This window comes from Canis lupus, chromosome 8 (genome assembly GCF_048164855.1).
Source record: "Canis lupus baileyi chromosome 8, mCanLup2.hap1, whole genome shotgun sequence".
Classification (NCBI taxonomy): domain Eukaryota; kingdom Metazoa; phylum Chordata; class Mammalia; order Carnivora; family Canidae; genus Canis; species Canis lupus.
Window position 1 is genome coordinate 72,079,759 of NC_132845.1, and position 20,492 is coordinate 72,100,250.

The window sequence follows — 20,492 nt, forward strand, 5'->3', positions numbered from 1 at the left end:
CTCTGCCTGTGACTCTGCCTCTCTCTGTGTCTCTCATGAATAAATAAATAAATAAAATTTATTGTTTCCTTTTTTAGATTTTACTTATTTGAGAGACAGTGAGCAAGAGAGAGCATGAGCAGGGGGCAGAGGGAGAAGCAGACTCCCTGCTGAGCAGGAAGCCTGATGCAGGACTCCATCCCAGGACCCTGGGATCAAGACCTGAGCCAAAGGTAGACGCTCAACCGACTGAGCCACCCAGGTGCCCCTATTGTTTCCTTTTCTTCCTTTTTAAATGGAAGTAGAGTTGGCATACAGTGTTGCAACAGTTTCAGGTGTAGGACATAGTGATTTGACAACTGTCTATGTTACACTATGTTATATTCTTAAAAATAAGACAACCATCCAAACATTTATTGATGGAAAAATGGATAAGCTGTGATTTATATACATAGTGGAATATTATTCAACCTTAAAAAGAAAGGAAGTTTTATCATATGCTGCAATGTGGATGAACTTTGGAGATTTGATTTTATCATTTTTTTATTTTTTATTTTAAAGTTTTTTTTTTTTTTTAAGATTCCATTTATTTATTCATGAGAGACACACAGAGAGAGGCAGAGACACAGAAAGAGGGAGAAGCAGGCTCCATGCAGGGAGCCCCATGTGGGACTTGATTCCAGGACCCTAGGCTCACGCCCCGAGCTGAAGGCAGACGTTCAACCACTGAGCCACCCAGGCGTCCCTATTTTATTATTAAAAAAAAAAAAATTTTTTTTTTTGAGGGAGAGAGGGTGAGGAAGTAGGGACAGACGGGCAGAGGGAGAGAGAGAGAGCCTTAAGCAGGTTCCATGCCAAGGGCAGAGCCCAACACAGGGCTCGATTTTATGGCCCTGAGATCACGACCTGAACCAAAATCAAGAGTCGGATGCCTAACTAACTGAGCCACCCAGGCGCCCCTGAACTCTTTATAATCCAGCAGAAGAGGGAATATGCTTCGGAGGGAATGCAGCCCTACCCCTCCCTGCACCCTCTTCTTTCTTCCCTCACTTGGGATGGAGCAGAGTCGGGTCCCTGGCCAGTGCTAATGTGCATGACCTAAAACACACACACACATAGGCACACATACTTACATGTATATACCTATACACCCCACCCACACCCCCTACATACATACAGACGCACACCCACATCCCCTTGGCCCCCCATATATCCAGAGAGACACACACACACCCTGATGCCAGTTTAATTTTTCTCCCCACAATAACCCTTTAAGAGGAAATGAAAGCCACACTGAGCAGCATCACTCTGATGAAGCTTTTGACAACTAACCTTCAATTTTCACTTCGACTTCAAGGTCCTCATTCGTTTCTGAAGGGACACGTTGAGTGGAATCTTGAAAAAAAAATTGCTAAAATGACATTTGTTATTATGTATTCTCATGTTCCAACCTTTTATTGCTCCTGTACAAAAACAGTAGCTTAGCCTGGCTTTTTTTTTTTTTTTTAAGACTTTATTTATTTGAGAGAGAGACAGAGAAAGAGAAGCAGGCTCCCCACTGAGCCAGGAGCCTGATGTGGGACTTGATCCCAGGACCCCGGAATCATGACCTGAACCAAAGGTAGATGCCCAATCGACTGAGCCACCCAGGTGCCCCTAGCCTGACATTTTAAACCATTTTAAAAAATTTATTTTTATTTATCGTTTTTATTTTTTAGTAATCTCTACACACAATGTGTGCCTCAAACTCACGGCTGTGAGATCAAGGGCCACATGCTCTTCTGACCAAGCCAGCCAGGCATCTCTATGGTGAAGGTAATTTTAACTTTAAAAGGGATCACAGGGTAAGACAGGATAGCCTTTTAGGGGATAAGGGGGGGCAAGAAACTCTCACACATCATGAAGCAGTTCCCTGTCACCCACATTAGTGGACACAGATTTCTGTGCCCTTCTCTCTGAGGTGATGGAGTTCCTGTGATCATATCGCATTTTCTTGCTGTCACCAGAAATCGCTAGGATAAAAGAAAGCCGTGTGCTCTGGGTGGCCGTTCCCCTGCCAGCAGCCCCCGGGGTTCAGTCTGTTATGACACCGGTGGCACAACTGATTTTTCTGGTTTGCAAGAATCACGATACGGAGTTCTACAAACAGACACAAGTGTGGCTAGACGCCCTCACCTGACTCTGGCTCATCTCAGAAAGCTGCCCATTAACTGTCGGTAGAGGAAGAAAGACTCAAGACTAATTAGCTATTGGATATCGGACTATGGGAACCTGAGATATAATATCTGGGGGGAAATAGGTGAAGACACACCAGACCTCTCTGACTGTTCTTGCAGTTTCTTGTGACTCTTTACTGCAAAATAAAAAATTTACCAAAAAAAAAAAAAATCAAACTAATTCAGCTGTCTCATAAATGGGCTGCCTGCTATACTATAAGAAATCTCTTGGGGGTGCCTGGCTGGCTCAGTCAGTAGAGCATGTGACTCTTAATCTTGGGATTATAAATTCAAGCCCCACATTGGGTGAAGAGATTATAAATAAATAAATAAATAAATAAATAAATAAATAAATAAATAAATAAAACTTAAAAAATCTCTTCAGAAACAAGGTATTTCCAAGACCAACATCCAGTGACATCTTTCCGACTCCTACTCCACACCAGCTCTACCGGGACTCTCATGTAGGTCTTCCCTTCCTAAATACGTTCTATCCATTTAAAAAAAACCATGACAGAGCAATGTCTTGGTTTTAAATTTTTATTCTTATTTATTTTAAATTTTTATTCTTTATTTATTTTCATATCTATTTTGAGCAGGCTCCACACCCAACGTGGGGCTGGAACTCATGACCTTGAGATCAAGAGTCTTGCACTCCACTGACTGAGCCAGCCAGGTGCCCCTACAGAACAATGTCTCAATGGGCTTCCGCAAAGGGAAAGAAAATGTTGTAAGGGAGGAACAGATTTAAACTGAATTTGAAATCTCCTTCCTCCCCAATACCCAGGGAAAGTCAGAAAGTCAGAAATGGCAAAATCCTGTCACACATGGGTGAACCCCAGGGGGGAAGGGGGAGTGTCATACCAGGTGAAATAAGCCAGTCACAAGAAGATGGACATTGTATAGTGTGATTCCACTCACACGAGGGACCTGGAGTGGTCCAGCTCACAGGGACAGCAGGCGGTATGGGGGCTGGGGGTGTTGGGGCCAGAAGGGCACCGTGTTCCATGGGGACAGATCTGCAAGAGTTTGGGAGGCCCGCTGCACAACAGTGTGAAGAACACACACACTTAACACTATTGAACTACACACTCGGTAATGATTCAGATGGTGAATTTTATGTGGTGTGTTTTTTTAGCCACGATTTTTTAAAAAATGGTTAATTTAGAAAAATAAATGGAAGTTGAATAATGGCAGAGGGGACTTGTCTTCTGGTTTTAAAGCAATTAAGTTCAAGATGATTCATACCAGGAGTGAGTGAATGATTCTAACACTGGACCGTTAACGTAGTGTGTTCTCTGGCAAAATTTATCAAAACTCTTTTAGGTCACAGAATTGAACCAAATGTTCAGGGAGCCATTGGAACTGTCCCCCACAATAAAGAAAGAACCCCAGAACTCTCCAAATCACAGAAACTATTCAAAGTGATTACACATTAGCTCTTTGGAGAATGCCTCTTACTTAAGAGAAAAATACAAATTATTTTGGGACTAAGATAGACCTACTCCTAAAAGCAAGCTCTTCCTGCTTGTAAACTGACAAAGATGTTCCATCCCTCTAGGTTTGGGGAGGACATTTCCTTTATTAATTTTACCCTGGAATGCATGAACCATTGTCAGAGTACAGGACTTAGATAAATACTCAAGATTTATACTCACATGGAGGGAAATATTATCAAATTCTACTTCTGATTCAAGAATTTCCTAGGGGCATATGCAAGAGAGAGAGAGAACAAGAACTGGGTGGCTCAGTTGATTAAGTGTCCGACTTTGGCTCAGGTCGTGATCCTGGGGTCCAGGGATTGAGTCCCACATCGTCGGGCTCTCCGATCAGCAAGGAGTCGGCTTCTCCCTCTCTCTGCCCCAATCCCCTCACTCCTGCTCTCGCTCTCTCTTGCATATGCAAATGTGCGCGCGCTCTCTCTCAAATAAATAAATAAAATCTTTAAAAACAGTATTTCCTAAAATACTTTTCAACTCTGTTCAAAAGAATAGAGGTGCCTGGATGCCTTAGTCGGTGGAGCATGCAACTCTTGACCATGGGGTCACGAGTTCGAGCCCCATGTGTGGTATAGGGTTTATTTAAAAACAAGAGATAAAAAAAAAAAAAAAAACAAGAGATAAAAGGAATTTTAATATGCCCATCAAGAAGACAAAAGGGAATAAAGCAACAAATGGCACAGGTGTAAAGTTTTCTTACCATGCAACTTCTAATTCGAGTGCTTTAAGGAGAATCACAGATCGGAAAAGGAAGAGTGACAGAGTTCATAAGGCCACATTTTAGGGCTAAGACTTGGCTGGTTTTCTAAGACATGCCAGGAAGCTGCCTTATTTTTAAACTTAGGTCATGAGTGTTTAAAAGAGTGTGTTCTCTGCAAAATACTGTAAACTAAAACAACAAAATCAAAAGGAGGATAAAATGCCTGGCTTTTCTAACCTTCCATTGGTAATTCCATTTCTATTACTTCGCTACTCCCACAAGGATGCTGGCTTTCTGAAAGGGAAGTAAATGCTCAGTTAAAAAATAAATAAATAAAAGGCCAAAATACAAAATGTAAACAAGAACAAGAATTCATTTAAAACCACACGAACAGTTCAAGACCCACACATGAATGTACATGGGAAACACTTCGAGTCCTTAAAATAAAATTCACACAAATGATCCTTTCTTTATGCTTTTTCTTTGTTATTTTATCTATAATTTGGAGAAGTTTCAAACCTACAAAAGCAGAGATGGTGGAATAACGCCACGTGCCAACACCACCAATTCCCTATTCTGTTTTTCTGTGCCCACTTCTGCACACCTGCCTGCCACTGCCACTGGTCATTAAAGTAAATCCAAGGTCTGGGGCACCTGGGTGGCTGAGTCAGTTAAGTATCTGCCTTCAGCTCAGGTCATGATCTCAGGGTCCTGGGATCCAGCTCCAAGTTGGGCTCCCTGCTCAAGGGAGAGCCTGCTTCTCCCTCTCCCTCTGCCCCTCCTCCCAGTCTCTCTCTCTCTCTCTCTCTCTCTCGCTGTTTCTCAAATAAATAAAATCTTGAAAAAAATTCCCAAGTCTAGCAGGGTTGGGGTGCCCAGACTGTGCGTGTACAAATAAGACATAATGACTCTTGTCCTTCATCTTCACCACAACACAATTTCCCCCAAATTAACAATTCTTTTTTTTTAGATTTTATTTATTTATTCATGAAAGACAGAGAGAGAGAGAGAGAGAGAGAGAGAGGCAGAGACAAAGGCAGAGGGAGAAGCAGGGTCCATGCAAAGAGCCTGATGCAGGACTTGAACCGGGAATCCTGGATCACGCCCTGAGCCAAAGGCAGGCACTCAACCACTGAGCCACTCAGGTGTCCCTACTTTTTTTTTTTAAAGTAGTCTCCGTGTCCAATGTGAAGCCGATCCTGGGGCTTGAACTCATGATTGAGACCTGAGCTGAGATCACCGAATAAGCCATCCAGGTGAGGTACCCCTCTTTTTACTTTTTAGATAGAGTTCTTTGAAACACATGAGTTTTTAATTTTGGTAAAGTTTATTTTTTTTCCTTTGGCTGCTTAAACTAAGAAACCATGATCTCACCCAAGGTCACAAAAATCTATGTCTATGTGTTCTTCAAAGTGCATGCGTGTTCCTGGGTCTTACATTTAGGTCTTTGATCTATTTTTTAAAATATTTTTTTTCTTTAAATTCATTTGAGGGAGAGTGAGTTAGAGAGCACAAGCGGGGGTGGGGGTGGTGGTGGTGCAGAGGGAGAAGCAGACTCCCTACTGAGCAGGGAGCCGGAGGCAGGGCTCCATCTCAGGACTCGGGGATCATGACCAGAGCCGAAGGCAGATGCTCAGCTGACTCAGCCACCCAGGTGCTCCAGCCTTTGATTCATTTTGAGTTAATTTTTGTATACAGTGTGAAGCAGGGGTTCAAATGGATCTTTCTGCATGTAGATACCCAGTAATTTTTAAAAAGATTTTATTTATTCATTTGACAGAACGAGAGAGAGAAAAAGAGAGAGAGAGAGAACAAGTGAGAGAAATGACGGAGAGGGAGAAGCAGACTCCCTGCTGAGTAGGTAGTCTGATGCTGGGCTCGACCCCAGGACCCTGAGATCATGACCTGAGCTGAAGACAGGTGCTTAACCGACCAAGCCACTCAGGAGCCCCAGGTATCGTTATTCTAGTACCATTTTCTGAAAAGACTATTCTTTCTCCATTGAATTGTCTTGGCACTCTTGTTGAAAATCAACTAACTATAAGTATGTGGGTTTATTTCTGGAATTCTAGTCCATTGGTTTGTATGTCTATCAACACAGAGTGTTGATAATTGTAGGTTTGTAATAGGCTTTGAAATCAGGGAATGCAGGGGCACCTGTTGCTCAGTCGGTTAAGCATCTGATCCTTGATTTCGGCTCAGGGCATGATCTCAGGGTTGTGAGATCAAGCCCCATGTTGGGCTCCACACTCAGCTCATTATCCGCTTGGGATTCTTTCTTTGCCCCTTCCCCTGTTCATGCTCTGTATTCTTTTCAAGGTTATTTTGGCTATTCAGGGTTCCTTCCATTTCCACATGAATCTTAAGAAAATCTTCCAATCCATGAACACAGAATGTCTTTCCATTTTCTAGGTCTCCTTTAACTTTTTAAACAATGTTTTATAGTTTTCAGTATATGAGTCTTGCGATTCTTTGGTTAAATTTATTAAGTATTTTATTTTATTAAGTATTTCTGATGCTATTGTAAATATAACTTTTTCTTTTCTTTTTTTAGATTTTATTTATTCATGAGAGATAGAGAGAGAGACACACAGAGAGACAGACAGACAGACAGACAGGCAGAGGAAGAATCAGGCTCCATGCAGGAAGCCTGACGTGGAACTCAATCCCGGGACCCCAGGATCATGCCCCGGGCCGAAGGCAGCGCTAAACTGCTGAGCCACCAGGGCTGCCCTATTTTCATTTTTTAAAAGTAAACTCTGCCCCCAATGTGAGGCTTGAACTCATGACCCTGAGCTCAAGAGTCATGTGCTCTACCGACTGAGCCAGCCAGGTGCCCCTTAATTTCATATTTTGATTGATTGTTCATTCTTAACATATAGAAATACAACTCATTTCTTTATATTAATCTTGTGTCCTGCAATCTTGCTAGCTCATTTATTAGCTCTAAGATGTGAATGTGTGTATGCCTTAGAATTTTCAACATGTAAGTCATGTCATCTAAAAATAGAAATAGTTTTAACATCTTCCTTTTCAGTCTGGATGACTTTTTTTTACTTGTCTTGCCTAGAACCTCCAGTACAATTGATAACAGTGGCAAAAACTCATCCTTGTTTCATTCCTGGTCTTTGGGCAAAAGCCTTCCACCTTTCGTCATTAAGTAGGGTGTTAGCTGTAGGGTTTCATTAATGCTCTTTATTAGGTTAAGAAGTTCCAGGTGGCTCAGTGGTTTAGTGCTGCCGTTGGTTCAGGGCCTGATCCTGGGGACCCGGGATCAAAGCCCACATCGGGCTCCCCGCAGGGAGCCTGCTTCTCCCTCTACCTGTGTCTCTGTGTCTCTCTCATGAATAAATAAATTTTTTTTAAAAAAGAAGTTCCCTTCAACTCCTAGTTTGTTGAGTGTTTTTATTATGAAAGGATGTTAAATTTTGTCCAATGACTTTTTTCCTACATCTATTAGGATAATAGTATGGTTTTGTCGTTTATTCCATTACATTGTGCTCTACTGCTTGATTTCCATATATTGAACTAAACCTTGGATTCCTAGGATAATTTCACTTCATCATGAGGTAGGATCATTTTAATATATATTGCTGGATTCATTTACTAGTCTTTTGTTGGGGATCTTTGTATGTATATTAACAAGGGATATTGGTCTATAGTTCTCGGTTTTGTGTTGCTTTTTGTCTGATTTTGGGATCAGGTAATACTGGTCTCAGAGAATGAGCTGGGAAGCTTTCTCTCCTCTCCCAGTTTTTGGGTATGTGAAGAATTGGTGCTAATTCTTCTTTAAACACTTGGTAAAATTCACAAGTGAAGTCATCTGGTCCTGGGCTTTGGTTTGTGGGAAGTTTCTTGAGTACAGATTCATTTTCCTTGGTTATGACTATTCAAATTCTGTGTTTTATCTCTGATCAGTTTCAGTAGCTTGTCCGTTTCATCTAGGTTACTTTAATGCTGGCATTCAATTTTAGTACTTGTGGTGGGCACTGGCCCTGCACAAATATTCAAAACCTATGAATCTAGTATGTTACAGGACAAGAGGCAATTAGGTTGTAGATGGAATTAAGCTTGTTCGTCAGCTGACCTTCAGAAAAGGAGATTATCCTATGTTATCCAGGCTCAACATAATCAGAGGGGCATTTAAATGGGGGAGCAGGGAAGCACGGAGTCAGTGTCAGTGATGGGATGTGGGAAAGACAGTGTTAGTTCCTTGATCTTGGGTTTTTGTATCCATTTTCCCCTATGCCTAGAAGTTTCCTCCCCCAAATCGTGTAGTGTCAGTGGGGAAAAAAACTGAATAGTGTTGATGCTCTCACCTCCACCATGTCAAGGGAGTCTGGGCACAGTGTATCTCAGCAAAGCTTGTCCTGTGCATACACTTCTAGGGGCCCCGGACAGGGTTTCCTGCACATGTAAAAGACTTTATGGGACTTCCATGGATTCTGTGTATTGACCAAGTCATGTATGTGTGTATGTGCATCAGGGGTCTCCTGAGAGGTCTGTGCTGGAGGTGGATGGTGAGGTCCAGGTGGGGTGGGTGGGATGGGAAATCAGGCTTTCTTATAAACCTTGTGCAAGCCCAACTGACATCACTGGGGCCCCTACCAAGGCCAACGGCCATTCTGAGCAGGTGGCATTTGTTGCCTTTATGGATTTAAACATTTCTTCCTTAAAGGATTATAAAGATGCCAGTACTTCCAACATGTGAAGATTTTATCTAAATGGTTGCAAAAACATTCAGTGCTATGGAATATAGTCCATAGTGTCAGGCAATTTTAACCCATTGGGTGTCAAGAAGGAAGGGGGCCAATTTAAGGAATTTTTTGTACTAAGAAGTCTTGAATAGTACTGTCATTTCCAAGCCAAGCAGTAGAAAGATCATAAATTAAAGATTTAACCTGTATGTTGCTCTTTGAATAATGTGCTTCTGTCTGAAAAACTGAAATAGAATGATTGTAGGTATATCTATCTAATCTTTTATTTCCCTGCTGCCTTTGGGAGCAGACTCTGTGAATAGTCTAGATTCCCCCAACTGTGTTCATTTTGATAAACCTCAAGGTTTTATCATTTAAGTTGAAAAGCATATTCTTGGGAATCAAGATGTAATTATATATACTTCCTTCCAAACGGGAGTGACTGCAAAACAGGTCACACTGCTTCTTTGTGAAGACCTGCTCAGTTCGGCAAGCACATGCGATTGCCGGCTGTATACACAGCGCTGGGGCTCTGAGCTGGGGGCAGACGCGGTGTCTTCCCACCCGGAGCACACCACTGGCTGGGGCAGCCTGCAGCCAGAGCAGAAACATGACACTAGCAGGCCACGCTAAATGCTGTGTGCAATTCAGGAGCTGAGGGCTCCCTGTTCTATTAGAGATTCTGACTGTGCCCAGAAAGAAGTGTGGAACTTGCCAGAAGTCTGCAAAACCAGAAGGAAATCACACGAAGGGATCAGCTTATAAAAAATCCAGTGCAAGGAGGATTCAGGGCATGTTTAAGGAATCACACTGAGGGGCACCTGGGTGGCTCAGTGTTTGAGCATCTGCCTTCAGCTCAGGTCACAATCCTGGAGTCCCGGAATCGAGTCCCAAGTCGGGTTCCCTGCATGGGGCCTGCTTCTCCCTCTGCCTGTGTCTCTGTCTCTCTCTGTGTCTCAGGAATAAAAAAATAAAACCTTAAAAAAAATAAGGAATCAGACTGAGCAGTGTGTCCAAAGAACTGAGGGAGGGTGATGGTGTGGGAAGCATACAGAATAGAAAGAGAAGCTGGGAACGGGGATGGAACAGGGACACCACAGGAGCTCCATGGGTGATGAGGAGGCACAGACAGTGAGCTGGGTAGGGAGGTGATAGGCCCTGTTCTCAACGAATAAATGACTGGGGGACAGGACGCAGGGCAGATGGAAAAGGGATCCTAAGAGACTGCAGCAGGCCACCTGTGTGTGGGGGTGGGGTGGGGGGACAGGCCCAGGACAGAGCAATGACAACACACATTTTCCCCAGTCTTGAGTTTTTGAAAAAGTTTTTTAGTAGAAGTTATGGAGCTCTGTAATGCTACAGGAATATTTCAAAGGTAAGATTTTTGTAGGAAACACTTCAAACTTGGTCATGTTTGAGGAATTAATTGCAAATTGTCTCCCACTCCGCCTGCATTCACAGAGGAGTTGAAGATGAAACAGGATCCAGGTGCTGGCAATGCTCCTATGGATGCCACAACACCACATCCTCAAACTGGCATTGTGCTGGGATCCAGGGAATCTGGTCTCCAGGGAGAGGACCAAGCCAGGCAACTGCACAGACCACCTACCTGTGCCTCGTGTGATAAGTGTGCATCTTTGGTAATCAGACTCTTCTGGTCCCCGTTTAACTTGTATGATGTCAATGAAGCAAATATATTAAGAACGGGCACCCGAATGTCTTCATTGTCATATTCATATCTTAACTTTTGATACTTTCCCAGTAATTTAGAGGACACACTGGACAGGAGAAGATTAGGAAGAAGGTTGTTTGTTTTTAAAGTAGGTTCCACATTTAGCACAGAGCCCAATGCAGGGCTCGAACTCATGACCCTGAGATCAAGATCTGGGCCAAGATCAAGAGTCGGATGCTTAATCGACTGAGCCACCCAGGCCAGTATTTTAGAACACACAAAATAAGAATACTTAACAGAAAAAAAAAAAAAAAAAAGAATACTTAACAGACAGACTCAAGTAAAATACACCCTGGAATACCTTTGCTCTCACATTTGCCTAAAAGCATGTGGACTTAGGCTAAACAGGATCTGTTTTATGACTGTAAAATGCTGTACTTCAAACGGCCCTATGCTAGATCCCAGGTACATGGCTTTTTTTTTTTTTTTTTTTTTTTTTTACTGTCCACCTGTTTTTCAGATGGGGGCTAATTACAATTTTCCATCACAAATAACTTTTGGGGAAGAAAATTATTAAGAAACAGTATTACCTTGCATATTATATAGATAGTAATTAGGATCTTCTGATTCCTTCTTGACTGACACAGCTGCCACTTTCACTGCCATGCCTTTGGATGCAATGAAAATGATAAAATCATGCGTTAGGTAGGCCACAGCCACAGGCAGAGAATGATGAGCTACTGCTGGAACTTCCAGGGTCTGCCTTGATGAATGTGGTGACGTGGTGGGTCCACAAAACAAGGTGGAGCTCACACTCTGTGAGCAAATAGTTTACCCATATAAAAATATAAGTAACAGACACAAAATAAAGTCAATAAAAAAGGAAAGAAGGAAAGAGGGAGAGGATGAAAAAAGGAACAGAAAGAGGCAGGGAGGGAGAGAAGGGAAGAAGGTCTAGTTCCTAGTCTGAGAACTTGTACCCTTTCAAGACAGCTGCATAGACATGTGCATTTATGTGAAATACAGTAGATATTCTTCTGTAATGGGACCTGAGGTGGCACATACAAATTTTTAAAAATTTTATTTAAATCCCAGTTAACACACAGTGTAGTATTAGTTTCTGGTGTACAATATAGTGATTCAATACTTTTATACATCACCCGGTGGCACCTGTAATCTTAATTTACCCACAACAATGAAATGCATTTCAAAATTTTAAAACCCAGGGGAACTATGTTAGTAAAACCAAAAGCTTTCATCTTGGAGAGGTGTAGGGAGCTACAAAACTAGCCACAGCTTCTCCCAGCCCAGGGGGCATGCCTGTCTGCAATGTCTCTCCCATTCTTTTCTCGAAGTGGAAGCTATAGCTCCACCCTTTAACGCTGGGCCCGGTCACGTGGCTCGCTTTGGCCAATGGGACTCTGGTCAACAGGATGCAAGCCGAGACCTGGGGATGCTGGTGCAGCCTTGCTGCTGTTTTGGAATTGGGTGGCCATGTGAGCGAGCCTGCGCTAGCCTCCTGGAGGATGTGAGACCATGAGGAGAGAGGTCTAGCTCTCCAGGTAGAAGCCTCAGACCCAGGAACAAGGCTGGCCCAGAACTGAGGGACAGCCCAGCCAACACATGGAATTATGAGAAAGATTAATTGTTGTTTGAAGCTGCTTTGTTTGGGGGGTGCCTTTTTTTTTTTTTTAAGATTTTATTTATTTATTGAGAGAGAGCATGAGAGAACACAAGTGGGGTGGAGGGGCAGAGGGAGAAGGAGAAGCAGACTCCCCACTGAGCAGGGAGGGGAAGGCCTCCATCCCAGGACCCTGAGATCATGACCTGAGCTGAAGGCAGACCCTCAACTGACTGAGCTATCCAGGCATCCCCAGGGTGCTTTTTTAATAAAGGGAGGATGGGAAAGGAAGAAAGAAAAACTCAAAACCATTTCAACTCTTGTTCTATGTAGCAAGTATTGCAGAAATATCTTAAGAAATAAGGCTCTCAGGAGTCTGCACGTAGCTGGAAGCGTTTCAATTGGCAGCATGAAATCCGCAGTAGAAAGTACATACTAGGGACGCCTGGGTGGCTCAGCAGTTGAGTGCCTGCCTTCGGCTCCGGGCGTGATCCTGGAGTCCCAGGATCGAGTCCCATGTTGGGCTCCCTGCATGGAGCCTGCTTCTCCCTCTGCCTATGTCTCTGTCTCTCATGAATAAATAAATAAAAAATATATATAAAAAAAAAAGAGGGATCCCTGGGTGGCGCAGCAGTTTAGCGCCTGCCTTTGGCCCAGGGCGCGATCCTGGAGACCCGGGATTGAATCCCACGTCGGGCTCCCGGTGCATGGAGCCTGCTTCTCCCTCTGCCTATGTCTCTGCCTCTCTCTCTCCCTCTCACTGTGTGCCTATCATGAATGAATGAATGAATGAAAGAAAGAAAGAAAGAAAGAAAGAAAGTAAGTCACACTAATAGGGAGCCTATCTGTGTTTCAGCTGAACCACATCTCTAAAGAGAGGCCTCAGCCAAAGAGCCCTGGGCATGCCTGGCCAACTTGATCTGGGGGTCGTGAGTTCAAGCCCCATGTTGGGTATAGAGAGGACTTAAAAAAGAGAGAGGTCTATTTTAAGGTGGTGGGAAATGCCCCTCTGGCCCAGCAGGTGGTGTAGGAGACTGGACACTGTGGGACCGGAAAGGGCTGCTGGGGGAGCTGATAGCCGTCCATGCTTGGGGGGTTTAAATAACCTGTGACCTTTGGAGGCACAGACAGAGTGTATTTGAGCTCTGACAGGTGCCCTAGGTTAAGATCAAATTGGGCAGGACTGAAGACGTGTCCTAAGAGCCGAACTGTGCTGAACTGTACACGTGGCTTGCTTCTCTGTTCATGGACCTGTGTTGGTTTTACCTAGAATAACTACAGTGGATGAGCCCCATTATTTTTCAGACTTTGTCATTTAAGATGGAGCTCTGCTAAGCAGGTGTTTATATGTGCATGGGAGGGACAAGAGCACCCACAGATGAGAAAGAGGAGGAGAGCTGTGTCCCAAGGGTCCCCCCAGGGCCTTAAGAGGCAGCTGAGCATGAACCGCACTGTGATGGCCTTAGTGATGCTAAAATCTCTATTTTCCCTTCTTCCATATATTTTCTTCTTCTTTTTTAAGTAAACTCAACACCCAGTGTGGGACTCAAACTCATAACCTGGAGATCAAGAGTTGCCTGCTCCACTGACCAACCAGGCTGGGTGACCCAGTCTGTGTTCATTTTTATCAACTTGAACTTTGAGTTTTGGTTTTATGTACTTAGCTCATTTTAGGTTTTCTAGGCTTTTCACTTTTTTATTTTTTAAAGATTTTATTTATTTATTCATGAGAAAGAGAGAGAGGCAGAGACACAGGCAGAGGGAGAAGCAGGCTCTATGCAGGGAGCCTGATGTGGGACTCGATCCCGTGTCTCCAGGATCATACCCTGAGCCGAAGGCAGGCACTACACTGCTAAGCCACCCAGGGATCCCCCTGACCTTTCCACTTTTAATGCTCTCCATATTTTCCCATCCCTTGATTAAGCATTTGCATCTTAAAAAAATATTTTTTTAACCTTTTAACATTTTCCTTGTAATTAATGCCATTTTCCTTCCTTTAAGGAGTAGGGGGTAGAGGCTGGGATAAAGCCCTACTCACCACCACCTCTTGTAGTGGTCAATTCTTCGGGCTTTTCTATATAGATAATCCTGTCATCTGTGAATGAAGGCAGTTATAGTTCATCATTCTCAATTTGTGTGCCCTTTATTTCCCTTTTCCCTTCTTGTCTTATTGTATTAGCTACAACTTTCAGTATGATGCTGGAAGGGAGTAGGAGAAGGGGATATCCTTGCCTCATTCCTGATCTCAATGAGAAAGGATCTAGGTTTAAGATTTTATTTATTTATTTATTTATTTATTTATTTACTTACTTACTTACTCACTCATTTATTGAGAGAGAGTGGGGGAGGGGCAGAGGGAAAGAGAATCTCAAGTAGGCTCCATGCTTAGCACAGAGCCTGATATAGGGCTCAGTCTCATGACCCTGGGATCATGACCTGAGCTGAAATCAAAAGTTGGAAGCTCAATCAACTGAGCCACCTAGGAACCCCTGAAAGGTTCTAGTTTCTCACCACTAATTGTGATGTTAGCTATGGCTTTTTGTAGATTTTTAAATTTTTTAAATTAGTTAATTAATTTTTTAAAGATTTCTTTATTTATTCATGAGAGACACAGAGAGAGGCAGAGACACAGGCAGAGGGAGAAGTAGGATTCTTGCAGGGAGCCCAATATGGGACTTGATCCCAGATCCTGGGATCATGCCCTGAGCCGAAGGCAGAGGCTCAACTGCTGACCACCCAGGTGTCCCTGTAGACTTTTTTTTTTTATTTTTTATTTTTTTATTTTTTTAAATCGAATTGAGGAAGCACCTCCCCTTCCTACTTTACTGAAAGTCTTATTTTTTAAAAGTAAAACAAAAGGAGTTGTCAAGTGATAACCTGCTCAATATTTGATTCTAAAAGCATCAGTGTACATACCTGAATCTTCCATGGGTTCAGTTTTCACACTGATGGTGCCACAGCTGAAAGAAGAGAACCCTTGTTAGGACAAGCCAGGTGGGGTGAGAGGAAACCACAGGCATCTGGACACAGTGTACTCAAATCCCCCCATCTCTATGCCATCCTAGCTCCCCTTCCCACCATCCAGCTGAATGTGAAACTAACTAGTTAATTTGACATTACCTTTCTTAGTAATTTCTAATACAATCAAAGGTGTCAGTGGAACATAGTCTTAAAATCCCAGACAGCCTTTCGAATAAAGAATATCTAACAAAACAAGGGAAGCTTTCCATGGTCTAAAAACTGACACTTCGGGGTTACCTGTAGATTTTTTTTATTTCCCTTACCTTTCACTTGGCAATGTCACTGATCTCTTAGTATCTGTGACCACCACTGGCTCACCTGTGCAGGAGTAAAAAGACACATGCTAGCCTCATTCCGCACCTTGAAAATGACAACATTCAGAGGCACATAAGGTGAAAGCAAATGTAGAGAGAACAGAACTCTAGCTCCAGGCCTACACATAATAGTACTGAGCAGAGGCCAAACTCAAACCGGCCCTCATGTCTTGGGGCCACGTGCATGAGCCTGAGCCAGAGCCAGAATGGACTGGGGCCAGAGCAACCCCATGCAAGTTACTACACCTTCCTGGGCCTCAGTTTCCTCATCTGAAAATGGTGGTTGGGTGAGGATCAATGAATCCATGCAGAGTGCTCAGAATGGTGCCTGGTGAGCCTAAGAACTGAGTCAGTGAGAGATGTTAGTATTGTTCTATAATGAAAATACAGGTCACCTACTCACCTGCCGCCCCTCAGGTCCCTCCTTTAACAGGAGCTAGGGAATTCTAGAAACTCACAATTGCTCTGGAAATGGGCTTTGTGAATAGTTCAGGCTCGGGATGACATCATGTCACTCTGCATACCCCGGCGTGTGGTGCACCTTATGAACCCTCCCCTAGGCATTTTGTTTCTGTACCTATATGTAGTCTCAGCAATAGTACCCTCTTAGACCTGGTCTTTCAAGGATAGCTACAGCCCACCATTTCCAACTATGTTCCAGAATAATAATCTGAGAAAATAAGAAGTGGGCAGAGGTGGATCTCTAAATGCTTTTGGCAGAATTATTATTTTTTGGTCCCTTCATCATAAGTTAAGGAGATGATGAAGGGGTGTGAGTTCTTAAGTCTGGCCTCCAACACCCACCCACAGTTTTTTATGCCTAAGCACGTGGGAGGGGCTTCCCATGAACCAGCAAGTTGATATCCTGCTTAGCCTGAGAGCCTCATCCTCCAAGCAGCTCTTCTGATCACAGGCCTAACCCCTTCCCAGGACCCAAGGCAATTACCACCAGCCATTCTGAGAAGACCATGGGTCACCCCTGCTTCTCTGTTGGACAATCTCATTCCTTCTAGAGTCTCATGAGCACGGGAATGATCATACTTCCTACACCCACCTCCAATCCCAATAATGCTTGGCTGGTGGCTGCTGGTCAAAGACCACGAAGTGACCCAGCATCCTCTTGCTCCTGTACTCCAGGAGAAGGTAGGCCTTACCCCCCTCCATGGTTTGGCTGTGGAAGCTTGCTGGTTTGAGCAAGCTGTGAGCATTGGACTGGGGAGGATGGAGATCTGGGAGCAAAAACCCAGGTCTCAGCTCTTGTTAAGGTGCGTCCTTCCCTGAGTTCCATACCCATGAAAGCAGCATGACCCCCTCCACCCTGGAGTGTCAGAGGGTGCTTCCTCCATGGAGAGAAGGCAAGGAATATACAAGTTCTAGAATGTGCCAAACTTGCATTTTAATGAAGGAAAGCAGAACTGGCTTAGCAGCTGAGGGCAAGCATTGGGTATGAGAAGTGTCACTTACCTAGCTGATTCGCTGGACCTAGGAAAGGTCTGCAAGAAAACCAATACTGTTACCCAACATGAACACACAAGGAAGACAGATTAAAAATCTGAATAACCAACTTCTAAGTGCTGAATGGGACTTAATTAACAAATTGAAATTCAGCTGTCAGTTTATCCTCCCTCAAAAGAACTAGCCGTCACGAGGGGGATAGAGCCTGCCACCTGTTTATGATGAATGAAATCCCAGCTTTGTTCTCCAAGATCCATTTCAGGGTGGTGAGACCATAGTTCTCAGGGTGTTGAAAGGCCACTCCTTCTGGAAGCCCCTGCACAACCAGAGCTGCTGGGTCTCTCAGAATCTTCTCATACGGAATAGGCACCATTGCTGTCGTCCCCAAGGCTTTACCTAGAAGAGGTGAGGTGAGATGCCTTCAGGTGGAATGAAGATGAGCCAAAACCAATTGGTTTTGTTTGGTGCAGTAAAGAAACACAGGTGGTGGGCACCTGAGTGGCTCAGTGGTTGAGTGTCTGCCTTTGGTTCAGGGCATGATCCCAGGGTCCTGGGATTGACTCCCACATCCAGCTCCCAACAGGGATCCTGCTTCTCCCTCTGCCTATGTCTCTGCCTCTCTTTGTGTGTCTCTCATGAATAAATAAATAGAATCTTAAAAAAAAAAAAAAAAGAAATACAGGTGGTGACACTTGGCTTTGAAGCAACAGTAAAAGCTGAAGGGCCCCCTATTCCTTACAACCCAAGTTAATAAAATTCCCAAAGGGCCAGAGGAAAAACTTATAAAACATTTTACTTTACATCTTCACATAAGAGAGAGGAAATAACAGGTCTTTTTCTCCATTCTGTTGCAGGTGGTGCACCCAGGGCTGCAGAGCACCCATGGTTACTCAGGCCGTTGTCAGCAGAGGATGAGCACCCCTAGCCGATGCTTAATGTCCTTACGTCCCTGTGTCACTCTGCACAAGTCAGGCCAACTTGCCTGTGGAGAAACTACAGAGTCAATGTGGCCTCACATCGCAATCTTGGGGCCATGTCAGCCTTCCCGCATTGGCTGACCGGCTCCCAGGTAAAGGAGGCCTGTTTCTCTCCGAGAAGTGTACCGGAGACCTCAAGATCCCCTATGTTCGAGGTCCTCCCCAGTCAAACGCTCACAGGGCCCTACAGGCCCCATAAATATGTGAAAGGAAGGTACCGATATCACAACTAAGTATAACACTTGTATAGTTATTTGGTCACTACCCTTTTTAAAAAAGATTTTATTTTATTTTTTTAAGATTTATTTATTTATTTATTCAAGAGAAAAAGAGAGGCAGAGACACAGGCAGAGAGACAAGCAGGCTCCCCGCAGGGAGCCTGATGCAGGACTCGATCCCAGGATTCCAGGATCACACCCTAGGCCGAACCGCTGAGCCACCCAAGGATCCCCAAAGATTTTATTTTTAAGTAATCTTTACCCCCAATGTGGGGCTTGAACTCACAACTCTGAGATCAAGAGTCATAGGCTCTTTTGACTGAGCCAGCCAGGTGCTCCTTGGTTACCTAGCCTTATTTTATTTATTTATTCATGAGAGACATAGAGAGAGAGGCAGATACATAGGCAGAGGGAGAAGCAAGCTTCCTCCAGGGAGCCCAATGTGGGACTCAAGCCCAGGACCCCGGGATCATGACCTGAGCTGAAGGCAGACACTCAACCACTGAGCCACCCAGGTATCCCAGTTACCTAGCTTTTTAAAATACTGTGTAGGATGAGGGTGCCTGGGTGGCTTGGTGGTTGAGCATCTGCCTTCAGCTCAGGTTATGATCCCGGGGTCGTGGGATCGAGTCCTGCATCAGGTCCCTGCTCAACGGGGAGCCTGCTTCTCCCTCTCCCTCTGCCTACCCTCTCCTTGCTTGTACTCTCTCTCTCTCTCTCTCTCAAATAAATAAATAAATAAATAAATAAATAAATAAATAAATAAACAAACAAACTCTTTTTAAAAATAAAATAAATAAAATAAAATAAAATAAAATACTGTGTTTGTATTTAAAAAAATCCCCATCCTGGGGCACCTGGCTGGCTCAGTCAGAAGAGCCTGCGACTCTTGACCTTGGGGTAGTGAGTGTGAGCCCCACATTGGGTGTGTAGAGATTACAGTAAATAAATTAATTTAGGGATCCCTGGGGGGCTCAGCGGTTTAGCCCTGCCTTGGGCCCAGAGCGTGATCCTGGAGTCCCGGGATTGAGTCCCATGTTGGGCTCCCTGCATGGAGCCTGCTTCTCCCTCTGCCTGTGTCTCTGCCTCTCTCTCTCTCTTCCTGTGTCTCTCATGAATGAATAAATAAAATCTTTTAAAAAAATAAATTAATAAAAAAAACTTTATCTTAATCCCCGTGAAAGACATGAGTAGGTGGAGAGGCCAACGCCAGTGACGTTGGTGCCCAAACTTGTGATTTTTTTTTCTTCTTTCAGATATTTATTTATTTATTTATTTATTTATTTATTTATTTATTATTTGCTTTAAGAGGGGGCACAGAAGGAGAGGGAGAATCTCAAGCAGATTGCACATTGAGCATGGAGCCCAATACAGAGCTTGATCTCATAACCCTGAGATCATGACCGGAGCCAAACTCAAGTCAGATGCCTAACCAACTGAGTTACCCAGCACACCCTCCTTACGATTTTCTTTTTTCTTTTTTTTTTTTCAAGATTTTATTTATCTATTTGAGAGAGAGAGAGCACCAGTGAGAGAGCATGAGCAGGGAGGAGAGGGAGAAGCACACTCCCCACTGAGCAGAGAGCCCTGAGCTGAAGGCAGATGCTTAACCGACTGAGCCATTCAGGTGCCCCTCCCTACTATCTTCTTAATAACATTTTCTTTTTTCTAGCTTATTTTATTGTAGGAATACATTGTATAATACACAGAACATGCAAAATATGTGTTGACTATTTCTGTTACCAGTAAAGCTTCCAGTTAGCAGTAGGCTCTTAGTAGGTAAGTTCTGGCGGGGGCAAGGGGTCCAAAGGTTAGATGCAGACTTTCCAATGTGCCAGGGGTCGGTGCCCCTAACCTGTGCATTGTTCAAGAGTCAACTGTAATTACATTGGCCCTGCAGTGGGGGTTCCCTAGCATGGGAGTAAAGAATGAAGAATGAAGTCTGATCAGTCAGAGGTTTCCACGGACCAGATGAGATCAGGATGTGTTCTGTAAGACTTGCTCCGTACTAAAGAACTGGCTCTTCACTTAAGGAGCATGTGGAGTTTTAAACTTCAAGAGGCATCTAAGTAGTCATGCCAATAAGGTGATCTGTAACACTGTCCTGATTCTTGGTGAATTAT

General features: G+C 43.8%; 1 protein-coding gene across 10 annotated transcripts in view; it reads right to left on the reverse strand.

Moving 5' to 3' along the window:
* Window positions 1-20,492, reverse strand: part of LOC140639096 (general transcription factor II-I repeat domain-containing protein 2) — a 66,688-nt gene that overhangs the window by 10,326 nt on the left and 35,870 nt on the right. For 8 of the 10 annotated variants that reach the window (XR_012035946.1, XM_072837532.1, XM_072837526.1 and 5 more), the window contains 7 exons: window positions 17,387-17,570; window positions 17,184-17,212; window positions 15,669-15,723; window positions 15,301-15,344; window positions 11,354-11,431; window positions 4,632-4,688; window positions 1,312-1,374 (listed from right to left, as the gene is read on the reverse strand). Coding sequence is in view for 9 of the 10 variants with exons in the window: in XM_072837532.1 (XP_072693633.1) it covers window positions 1,312-1,374; window positions 4,632-4,688; window positions 11,354-11,431; window positions 15,301-15,344; window positions 15,669-15,723; window positions 17,184-17,212; window positions 17,387-17,570 (510 nt within the window). In the remaining variant the exon portion in view is untranslated. The remainder of the gene's footprint in view (window positions 1-1,311; window positions 1,375-4,631; window positions 4,689-11,353; window positions 11,432-15,300; window positions 15,345-15,668; window positions 15,724-17,183; window positions 17,213-17,386; window positions 17,571-20,492) is intronic. The other 2 variants (XM_072837530.1, XM_072837527.1) reach the window with 2 other exon arrangements.